Source organism: Corvus hawaiiensis, chromosome 4 (assembly GCF_020740725.1).
Source record: "Corvus hawaiiensis isolate bCorHaw1 chromosome 4, bCorHaw1.pri.cur, whole genome shotgun sequence".
Taxonomy (NCBI): domain Eukaryota; kingdom Metazoa; phylum Chordata; class Aves; order Passeriformes; family Corvidae; genus Corvus; species Corvus hawaiiensis.
The window spans coordinates 52,410,850-52,423,228 of NC_063216.1; the positions used below are offsets into that span (position 1 = coordinate 52,410,850).

Sequence of the window (12,379 nt, forward strand, 5' to 3'; positions counted from 1 at the left end):
TTATAGTGATTGAAGCTATCATCTAACTCATAAGGCAGATGTGTATGTTCAAAGAGCTGTAGACTTACTTTAATCTTGCCTGAAATTCTGATAATTGCATGTTTTTAGCTGAAAATATGGAAAGATCTTTTGTGTGATTTGTTAAATTTTTTAAGTACTAGCCTATCTGAAGTAGAATTCTATAAATATGAACATAAGCTGGCTCATATAGATTTGTCATTGAAAATGTGTCATTTTTCAAGTTCTTTTCACTTAAAATGTATGCAGAAGCTTTACTGCCCCTTCACAGAGTATATTTATAATATTAACTATATACTAGAATATTAGTTGTACATTTCTTATATAATTACATAGTTCCAAAGAAATGTGGCAATCAGTATTAATGAAGATTTACTCTACTTGAAACATGAATTAAACAATGCCTTCAGATACTACAGATAATATCATTTGTACATTTTGGCTGAATATCTAATTCAACAAGATATACAGGGAGTATTTATGTAAAACAAATTATTTTTATCCTGAAAAAGAAAATAGAAATAAGTAATATGTACTCAGTTTAATAATAGAAAAAACTTGCATTAAAAACTTTTCACCTACAGAAGTACTGATTCTTCATTACTAGAAATTATAGGACAATCCAAAGTATATTATGTTTAGGGGTTTTTTTTCTTTGGTTTTTCACATGCAATCAATGATATTAATAAAGGTTCCATGCAATTACAAAAGAAACAAGGTGAATGTAAAAGATCAACATAGTTTATTGAAGGTTTTAATAGTTTCTTGTCCAGAGAAGCACAGGTACAGACATAAGCCAAGCATGTTACCGCTTCCTGAAAAAAATGAACATTCAGTCCTTCTACAACCAATTATTTCAAACTGAATTAACATACAATCCCCTAACGTTCGAGATTTTTAAAACCCACCAAACAATAGAACAAACAAACAGAAGAAACATGAAGAATTTCTGGTGGCATTGTAACACTAAGATGTCTTATTTAACTGACACCTGATGTCAAAGCACTTGGCAAAGCTCTTACAGGTGATGGTATAACCGCGGCAACTCTTTCTGGTTAAACTTCATGTCAGTGTTGTCCTGTCTGAACGTTCCGATCACTCTTGCTCTCTGTGAAGTGGTTTGCGCTCCGGAGGTAGCATTGGCTGTAACTTCTGCCAGCGTTGTGGAGGCCAGAGAATATGAGTAGCTCGGGCATGTAGAAGTCCAAGAGAAACCTGCAAGCAAAATATTTATTTATATTTATAATATAATATTTACTGCATTATTTATAATGCAAATAAATCAGTACGTGAAAAATACAAAGCACGTGATGATTTGTTAGAGGAATGGGAGAATACAAAGCAGAAGAGTGAGTAGTCTCTCATGCATGTAATGAGGGGAAAAGAAAATGTCTTTAGTAAAAATTTCTTTTTCTTTTTCTTTTTTATAAAACATCTTCTGGAACTCAAAACAGCTTGCTGAGATGTACTGTCTGTAACAAAGAACTAGGAATGGGTTTTTTTGATTTTCAAGAAAAAAAGCTGCTCAAAATAGGTGAGGCATTCTATAATCCACATAAAGCTTTTTGGTTATTAGTTATTCTGGGTCCAGAGAACAAATTTCAAGTATATCTTTTGAGTAAGTTAAGCAGAATCTGTGTCTCGGATTTGAGCCATGTGTACTAACCATACCAGGATAGTGGCTTTTCTAAACATGCTGTGTTTACTATTTATCACTCTCCTTCAAAAATCTATTTTGTCTTCAACCAAAAATGAAAATTACTGTGAATTGTAAAGATTTCTCTGAGGATGAAAATGTATTTCTCTAAAAAGCAAAAACTTTTGAAGTGCTAGGACTACTTACACTTAATTAATATGTTTTGAAAACATGTTTTACCATCTTATTATTTATTTTTGTTTACTTCAATAATTTTACTTCACTGATATTTTACTTCAATAAATCCAAATAAAATTCAATTCTGATATTGCTTATAAATGAATCAGAGATGACATAGTTTAGAAAACTTAATTACTTAGAAAATCTTAAGTAAATTATAAACAAGACTCTTTTCATATATGGTATGAAAATGGCTAGACTAAGAGTAAGAATAGCACAGTCACAATTTCAGACTGAGATAAGATAGTCCATACTTAACAGTGAAATTAAGTCATTTTGTATGGAGTTAATCTCGGTTAATTTAAAAAGCCTGCAGGATAAACTTCTGCATCTTAAATTGTTTAGACTTCTAGAGAAAATAGCATGTAATAAGCATCCAGCACCAATAGAAAAGTTATAAACAGGACAAAAATATGGTTAGAAATACTGGAATGTCTGTGTCTGTGAAAAAATTAAATAGTTCAGACTCCAAAATAGACAACAGTGTTATAAGTCTACAGAATTAGTAATGGCATGGATTAAAAAATGTGTAGGCTTATTTGCCTCTTATGTCATTATTTCTCATAAGAACAAGGAAACATCAATGATATTATCCTAAAGAATTTTTTAAGCCGACAAAAAGGAAATGCTTTTCAGTGTGTGCAGGATTACATCATACTTGCATACATTATACAGGATACTGAAGAGACCAGAAAAAAATGGCAAACTGGTTCAAAAAAAATAATGATGGAAGCAAAGTCCAACACAGGTAATTGAACATAAATAAACAGCGTAGTCTTAACACTCCATATTAGGAACCACCAAGGGAAAAAATGTATACTTGTTTTATTCTTTTATTTCAATGATCAGGTATTGGCTGTTGTAAGAGACAGGAATTAAATGGATTTCTGGTTTGAACTTGTACTTTGCTGCTTAAATTCCTATGTAAACTCAGTTCCATTCCATTTCTCATTAAAAAAAAAAAAAAAAAAAAGTGATTTTAGTAAGCAGGTAATTCAGCATTTTATGCTAATAGACACCAAATAGGCCCCTAGGAATATCTTCAGCTAATTTTCTTGATTTAATTTCATAGGATTAATGTATATTCACCAGTCTCTCTCTACTACATAATCAAATCAGTGAAGCTGAAGTGGTATATATCCAATTCCACATGCCGTAGCTTGATGAAGCAGGTGCTGAATTACTTGAATATAATTTGGTTACTCAATAACCCATGATAGCTAAAAGAATCTGAAGTGGATCACTGAATTGCAATCTAGTATCATATTTCACTTGCTAGATCCCTTGCAGGGACCACTTTTTTCCCAGATCCATTGCATCTTTTCCTGCTACATTTAAGTAAAGGACAGGCTACTAAGTGACAACTCTTTTTCCAGCATTGAGCAACATTGTTTAATGTCTTGACACACTTCTGTGTAGTTTGGTTGATATTTATGGCATTCACAACATCCTTTATCTTAATTAGCCCATATATTACCCAATGTAATATTACTATGTTGGGTCTTTTTCCCTGAGCATACAGCATGATAGCACAAACATTACAGGCTGATGCCAAAATATAAAACCACAGAAAATCCCACAGCTGCATATATAATATGACAGCATTAGTACAGAGAAAAATGTTAAAATACTCTTTTCAAACACAAATAACATCTCATTTTCAAAGCTCTGTGTTTTTCTCAGTACACTGCTTGTTACTGATGTCAGTAGGAGGTCTGCAAACTGACTGAGAATATAATAAATGAATCAAAACATGTTTTAAGCTGAGGCTGGGAATAATTTTGCCCAGAGGATTACTTCTACTGACCATCATCTGCCTTGAAACTAATAAAGAAATCTCCTTCCTATAAACATGATTTACAACATGACTAGAGTTAAAAAGGAAAAACAGATATTGTTGGGTGATGGAAGCCTGTGCTAAATAACAAATTACACTGATGCTATAGGACTTCTTTTATAATAACTTAAAGGTTCACTTTAAAAGCACCTTGATGTTTGACTTCTGCAAACAACCATAATAACTTTTTTCCATTGCCTATTATTATTCTGTACTTACCATAGCAGCTATGAATTTCACTGAGGAAGAACGGAATTGTTCACAGAGAATAACCTGCCCTTGTTAAGAGATTTACCCTCATCAAGGTTAGATATGAATGAACTCAGAAGGGTGAACTGAAAGGTTACACTGTGTTGTAACAGTGAAATACTGAAATAATCTATTAATTAATCACTTCACTTTTAGACATTATTTTCTCCCTTTACTTAAGAAAATAAGTTTATCCCCTTGAAACACTGTCTTAACTGTAAGAAAAATCAGCACTTTGCAGACATAAATTCTTTGAAGAACGTATTTCCTTTCTGTCACAGAGATGCCAGCAATTAAATAGTTGGGGGTTATTTCTACATTATGACCTACTTGTTATTCTTGCTGTGGCAACAACAGACACTATATTGAATTGAATCCATATTACTGTGCATAAGCTGAACTGTTTAAGCATTTTTTTAATCTTTGAATATTAAGTTGAACAACTAAGAAATCACTTTGTTAACACAGCAATTTTATCTGCAAAGTAAGTTTTGAATTAATAATACTGTTTTGACACTGTTACTGTGCTAAAAGCGTATTTCCTCAGTGCCTGCTTGTTGTTAGTATGTTAGTTGTATGGAGACAGATTAGTTTTGGCACTGCATTAGTAAAAGATAAGCCTGAGACTGATAGTGCTATCTGCTGTGGTACTTACAACAATCTTGCTCATTTTGTTCTAACAGGCTGGGATAAACCACTTTTATTAGTATGAAGTCTTACAATAATATCACTTCCTCTGGTTCTAAAATACATCACCTCAATGAGAAAAGCAGTATTCAGACTGTACAAGAGTCCTGTATACATGGATACAGTGTCATCCTGTATACATGGATACAGCATACAGTGGAGCACATCAAAGTTTCTATGGAAATAACAGGTATTCAGTTTGGATCTCAAGAAAAGGAAAGTCCAGATAAGGGTGTGATCCTGTGTACTGGTTTTGGCTGGGGTAGAGTTAATTCTCTTCATCATGGCTGGTATTAGACTGTGTTTTGGACTTGTGCTGAACACAGGATTGATAAAATAGAGATGTTTTTGTTTTTGCTGAGCAGGGCTTACACAGACCCAAGGCCTTTTCTGCTTTTCGTACTGCCACCGCTACTGGCAAGGAGACTGGGGGTGCCTGAGATGCTGGAAGTAGACATAGCCAGGACAGGTCACCCCAACTGACCAAAGGTATATTCCAGACCGTATTACATCATGCTCAGTATGTAAAGTTGGGGAAATTAGGAAGAAGGGAAGGTTTGGATGATGGTTCCCAAGTCACCATTGCATGTGATGGGGCCCTGCTCTCCCCGAGATGGCTGAACCTCTGCCTATCCATGGGAAGCAGTGAATTAATTCCTTGTTTTGCTTTGCTTATGTGCATGGCTTTTGCTTTTACCATTAAACTGTTTTTATCTCAACCCATGACCTTTCTGGCTTTTACCCTTCCAAGTCTCTCCCAGATCCTGCTGGCGGGGGAGTGAGTGAGCAGTTGTGTGGAGCTGGGTTGCTGGCTGGCGTGAAACCACGACAACCTAACGAGGGTATGCTCAACTTCCCCACAGAATGTAAAGTCCAGCCAAACAGCTAAATTCAAGTATTGTAGCTCCTAGTCATGAGTTCACTTTGGTTTAAGAACATTCCCCACAGATTTCTCCTTGCTTCTTTTTTCTTTAAGCCTTCTTCATTTTGCTGTACCTTAAACAGCCAAGATTTCAAATTCTGTAACAACTCTGAAACAAGGAAGAATAACACCACTAAATACAACCTGAGAAACTGCAATGAAGAACCAAAAAATCCACTTTGAAACTTTAGAAAAAGTTAGACTTCCTAATTTGTCAGTTTTCTAATTGGAAGTAATAACCATAGAATCATGGAACTAAAACTACTTAGACTGACAAAGACCTCTAAGATCATTGAATCCAATGATTAAGTTGTTCACTAAACCATATCCCCAAGTGTCACATTCACACGCGTTTTGAACAATTCCAGACATGTAGTAAGACAAAGAGAGAAAATGAAAATGCAAGGATGTTAGTACAGCTGCAATTCAGTACAGCCACTGCCAGTAATGAGCTGCATAGCTTGTATCAGCTCTGCAAGGCCTCAAGATTAATTTCTCAGGATTTGTCTGAACCTACCTCTCCTGCCTGGAGTTTTGATTCAGCTTGTTTAGCTGCAACAAATTTTCTAATGATCGAGTGACTATTGATTAATTTGTTACAGTTTCACTTATACTGCCTATATTTGCTTATGTTTGCATAATCTTGTGGTATAATCAGAGTTTTTACATATACATTCAAAAGTAAATATTCTGTATAGGATGAAATATTTATGTTTTGCAAATAATAATGACGTATACAGGACTGTAGGCATGGGATAATAAAAACAGACTGAAAATGGTCATTAAAAAAAACCAACCAACTGTCAAAAAGGTTTTAAGGCAAGTAAAGGGAAAATAAAGGTGGACAATAACAAGGAATATGCTATCATTAAATACAATATATAATAAACAGGGACACAAAATTATGTTGCAAACCAATAAAGAACAAAGAAAAAAAAGTTAGAAAATGTGCTAAACTACTGGAAATTGCGAAAGAAGAAATTGAAGAATTCAGGGTGCCAGCAACTCATGAAAGCACCCTTTTCATGTCATTTTGAGGATGGGTACTGCCAACCTTGGGAAGTAAAGAGGCAACATAACCACTGAGAAAAAGATAGCTACCTGAAAGTGGTTATGTGACATTTTTTGAACTGTTTTGATGAGACTTATAGTGTACTAATTTGATAATTTGTAGTGCAAAGGGTGCTATATTTCTAACTGAACTAATCCTATTAACAGTCAGTAAAACACTGTAAATAGCTGTGATTTTAATGCAGCTGTGACTCAGTGGATTCTCATATCAGAATTTTGTTGTTTTGCTCACAACAAAGTTTTGACTGTAACATTAAGTTACTTTTAATTTTCTGAGGCTACATAAACTCTCATTAAGTGGTGCAAAGTAAAGAAAAGCTGCCTTTCTTTTCCTCACTTGATATTTGTTTTCATATTTTTCTGAAACAAAAATGGTGATTTTGATGAAGTGTTAATAAATACATTTCACTATTTCTTCCATTAAAAAAACCTCCAAAACAATCAAAATTAGAAAATTAAATTGACTGTTTCATTATTTCCTCACATTGTATTTTGACTTAGGGGCATTGTGACTGAAATTATAGTTATTTCAATAAAATCATGAAATATACATGAAGCATTTACATCTTTGTAACAGAAGATATAATAATCACATTACAAAGTATAAAATTAGAAATCTAGGAATATCTAGATCAGTCACAGAAGATAATAATAAGAAAAGGTAATAGGAAGAAAATAATAAAGCACAGCAGTAACTCTTAACACTGAGTCAACACAAAAATCCTCTCTGAGGGTGTGCTACAGTAAGTACTTAAGTATGAGTATACTTCTGAAGAAGAAAGATGATCTTGTTTTGTCATATATCAGCCTAGAAAAAATGCAATACTCCTGTCTTCTGGTCTCATTAATAAATGTTTGAATTGTGCAAATACCCAAAAATACCACTGAAAGAAAACAGTAATAGCTACCCAGCAAACTAGAAAGAACTAAACTACAAGAACCACAGATTATAACCTGTGTACTTGATAAATTTCATCAACAGTGAGAAAATTACAATTTAAAAGGCCAGTCTCTGGTTTTGTAGTCACTTTTGCTTTAGTCTTTTATATTCTAGCAATATTGCACAGGCCTCTCAAATGTCATGGCCAATGATAAACATGCAAACACAAAAAACTAACATTTTCTTAAACCAAAAGAAGATGAAGCAATATAGACAATCACAGTGTTTCAAATTATATTTTCTATTCTCTGAAGTAATATATTCTCATTACATTTTTTTCTTCACATGCCGGTTAGCTAAGAAGCTTTACATATGGCCTTTCGCATAGCACTATGGATCATCAGGTATATACAAAATTTCCTTCTCAAATTTTCTGTTTCATAATACAAACTCGTTGGAGGTGGTCAGGAGTAATTCTGGAACTGCAGAAGTCGATTCAGACTATGTTTTGCTGGCTGGATACTTGCCAGTTCCGAGAGAGGCTCTGAAAGGTGTCAATACACATAAGATGAAAAATTCTCTAATATGTCAAAACCCTGAGTGATTTAGAGATGGCACCATTGGAGAAGGCATAGAGTTTCAATAAATTTTTCCAGATCTAGTAGTTCATAGCCCCGCTACCTATATTGCATCAGCCAATCAGCTGCAGTTTGACGATACAGATTTTCTTAAAGACTGGGTATGGCAAATTTGCACGGATGTTGAAAACTGCGTAAAGGGACCAGGCTAATGAGAAAGGTGAGGAAAAAGCTCAAGAATATTTCAGCCCTCAAAATCAAAAGAAATCCTTAAGATAGAAATACTTTTGCAACTACGCAGTGTTTCAGCTATAACCCCAACAAAAATATAATACCTGGAACATATATATTTGTGCCAAATTAGATTCCATGTCTTTAAGAAAGGTTGTGGCACTGGGTTTTGATATTAGATGGTAGCTGTAAAATGGTCTCACAGAGAATTGTCCCAGTAAATTCATCTCTCAAAAAAATCCATACTTTAATAGAAAGTAAACATGATTGCTATTACATTTCATCTTTTGTACATGGTTGAACCTTGAAACAAGTAGTATCAAATGCAGTAGTAGGAAAAGGGCTCAATAAAAATAAGATCCTGTGGATTACAGTAAAATCCCAGAGAAACCACTTCCTCTAGTAGAAATATCCAAGATAACGAACAGTGACAGAAGAAACAAATATCCTTCACCTCCTTCTTTTATGAATCCAAGAATAACACAAATATTCGAATCAATAAATTATTTTGTAAATAAACCCATACCCCAGTAGATGTTCTTTAACTTATATCAGCTCACTGGAGGTTGACATAACAACATGCCAACTAGCTCATGAATACAAAAAGTGATAAATTCCTTTCTAATACATAGCAAAGTGCCAGCATATTCATCGTTCTTTCTTCTTGTAACTGAAGAAATCAGACCTAATGGAGCCACACAGATCTAGTGACAAAGAAAGGAATGCAGCCCATTAATTTTGTTACTTAGTGTTCCATTACAGTTCCATTAGTTTGATAGCTGAAACAGCAGCTCCAGATACAGATAAAACATCCCATATATGTTTTCTTTCACAGAGCTAGTATATAATCAGTAAAGGCCTGTATTAGTTATCAAATTTAGAAGTGTTCATTTAGATAGAAAATATACTTTTAAAATCTGAAAATATATAAATGACAATTATTTTATTTTAAGAGTCTTAGTGAAAGTATACACTTAAAAATTATGCTCATATCACATATATGCACATAAAAAATCATAAAAAATCATGTACAAGAGAGAAATATATTTCAAATGCAATGGTTGATTCCCAGAATTAATAAAATTTGCATGTTAGCACAGAATAGCTGTGTGACATTAGTGTTACAATTGTGATTGCTCCAATCCAACATGGTTTTGCAATTTAAGCTATTCATATTAGAGGTGACCACACTCACTGCATTGTAATGAAAACTCAGGTTATTGATTGAATTGAAAAAATGTACTAAATATCAAAATAATTGGATTGCACACTCATTTTCCTATCATGTCTACATGTTTATGTAAACCTAAAGTTACCAAAGAGGAAAAGGAAGGAAAAGGTCACTCAAAATAGAATATATTTCACATATGAGATTTCTTTACAGTTAAATGTGCAGAAAAAGACCAGCTAACAATGAACCATAATTGAAATTCAAAGAAGTAGCACAGATTTAAAGGAATTATGTATAAAGTGGTGCATCTCTTATTCATCTCTTGAAGGAATCAGCTGTCAATGCCATTGCCTAAATTAAATGCAGTAACAGGCTTAGTACAAGAATTCCACAAACTGAATTCTGTTTCAATGCCTCTTCTTGGAATTGTCATGGATATATTATTGAAAAGACCACTATTGCTAATTAACTTCACCCCTTCACAGTTTTGCTGTGTTTCCTGTTCTCTAAAGACATATTTTTAAAATAGAGGTTAGCATATAACACAGGACTACTGTTCTTTTTTCTTCAGTAAGTATAGCAGTCTTAGCAAATATTTTTTCTTGTTTATGATTAACAGAGCCATTATGCTAAATAGGTCTACAAAAGGATTTATAAACCAATCTATTATTTATTTTAGATTTCTAGTAATAAAAAAATGGTGGAAGAATTTGCTTAGTGCACAGTATGATGTCCTTTGCATGCTTCATATACATAAAAAGCATTTAATAGTTAAAAGCTTTTTAATATTCCACTGGATGATGCACAAAGTTCCTGACTAAATAGGATTGTCACTAAGTCATGTAACTCAACAGAAAAACAAAATGTACTAGCAGCTCTCATGAAAGAAACACACATAAAAAAGCCATAATATACTTGCAATTCAGTTTTTTAAGAATTGATAAATTGAGTGGCAGGAAGAAAAGAATTATTACAACACATTTATTATCTTCACCTAGAAAGTATTAGTTAATTCCAAAATCTATGCATATTAATTATTTAGGAATACATAAAAGCCTTCAATGTGAATTCCTGTTCAGCAACATATTGTACCAGTGCCAACAGTCAGAATAATGTCAGGCTTAGTGACACTTTTCAGCTTACAACGCTGATATTGATTATGTGCAGTGTCTTTCTTGACTGAACAATTAGGACACTAAACAGAACTGCTGTACATCACAAATGAAGTTGATTTCCAATTTGGTGCCATTGCATGTCATTAATATAGGTTCAGCCTGAAGCTTTGGCAAACACAGGGGTACAGTGCAAGGCATTCAAGCGCAGGAGCAACCGAGTGGCCCCAAGAGTTCACACACTACCCAGGGACTCAACTCCTCCTCTCACTACGCTTCTTCTCTGCAGACACAGCTCATCCCCACAGGCTGGTCCTCAAGCAGAGGCAACCATGCCCTCTGCTCTGTTGCCCCTCCTCTGCAATCCTCTGTGCTTCCAGGAGAACCAAACTTCTGCATGCAGGCACTGCTTTGGCCATGGAGATTTACCATAACACTCTGTGCAATATGGGGGAGAGAGCCCTGGTGTGTTCCTGCTCTGCTTCCACTGCATGCTCACAGATAAAGCAAGCCCTAATGATGAGTGGCTACTATTCAAAGCTGAGCAAACAACCTATGATGACAGGTGAAATTCCACCAAATTTCTGTGGAAATCCACAACTGTGCCAGGGATCACATGTGTGCAAGCTGGGAGAGATGACATTTCAGACTCCTTCAGGAGGATTAAAAAGAACGGAAAGAGTCCTACCGGAGAAGGAAGCAGTAGGCTTTAATTTCTAGATACACTCAAATTCTTCTTCAAGACAAGTGATGTGAAAACCCCCCACATGCTAGTTGCAGCTAATTTCTATTCTTTGTATCTCTTCTAAAAGCTCTGAAAAGTACCTGATCTCATGGGTCAAAAATCAGGGCTATTTATGAACTTAGAGAAGTACCAAAGCTAAAGAATGTAATGGAGAACATCTCATCCCACTGATGCCTTTTCTGCCTGTAGGAGTAGCTCCAGCCTGAACAGCTCCATCAGTGAGCGCTGTGATGGGACAGCACTGGGAGTATTTGGGAAAGTTCATTACCTTAAATTTTCCTTGGCAGACGTCTTACAGTAATTATCAAATGCTGAGGTAAGAAAGAAAAAAAGAAAGGCCAGCAGTAGCCAGAAAAGTTAATTTAAGGGAATCAGTGAGAAATTACCTCTTAATTAAAACAAAATGGTGCAAGACCTTATGATATTACAATTGTTACTGGGCAAAGCAAGCCTTTTCTAAAGCTAAATTGCTCATAGATTTTCAACAACAATAGCTTGTATGTACAGCAAACATATCTGCCAGCCGGCTCAGAGCTTCTGTGGTTTTTATCACATGTTTTAGATTTAGTCTGATACAAATGAAATTGTTTCAATACTCTTCATAAAATAATTTTTATTTTCTCTTACCTTAAAAAGACAACTGTTCAATAGACTATTCTACTTAACTAAATATTTCAAAATGCCCTACTGTGAGGCTTGCCTATATTTTCTTTTAAAATGGCGACAGAAACAGTTTGACTTAGAGAAAACATGCTGCTGGCAATATGAGCTATGAAAAGCAATGGGGAGTAAATATTCAATGAGCAGTTAGGATATCAAAATGTCATTAAGTAGCTGCATGAGACGTTATTAAAATTATAAAAGACTTTTTAATAGACCACTTTGTGTGAGGATGGCTAGAGCTCATCTAAATTGATAAATTTCATCAAGATAATTCTGTATACGTAATCTCCTCAAGTTGATTTACTGGAAAAAACCCTACAGAAATGCTTCAAATATATA

General features: G+C 34.4%; 1 protein-coding gene across 3 annotated transcripts in view; it reads right to left on the reverse strand.

The window, feature by feature from the left end:
* Positions 1-737: 737 nt before the first annotated feature.
* Positions 738-12,379, reverse strand: part of IMMP2L (inner mitochondrial membrane peptidase subunit 2) — a 426,547-nt gene continuing 414,905 nt past the window's right edge. For all 3 annotated transcript variants that reach the window (XM_048300487.1, XM_048300489.1, XM_048300488.1), the window contains exon 6: positions 738-1,233. In XM_048300487.1, coding sequence (XP_048156444.1) covers positions 1,114-1,233 — 120 coding nt within the window. In that variant the 3' untranslated portion in view covers positions 738-1,113. The remainder of the gene's footprint in view (positions 1,234-12,379) is intronic.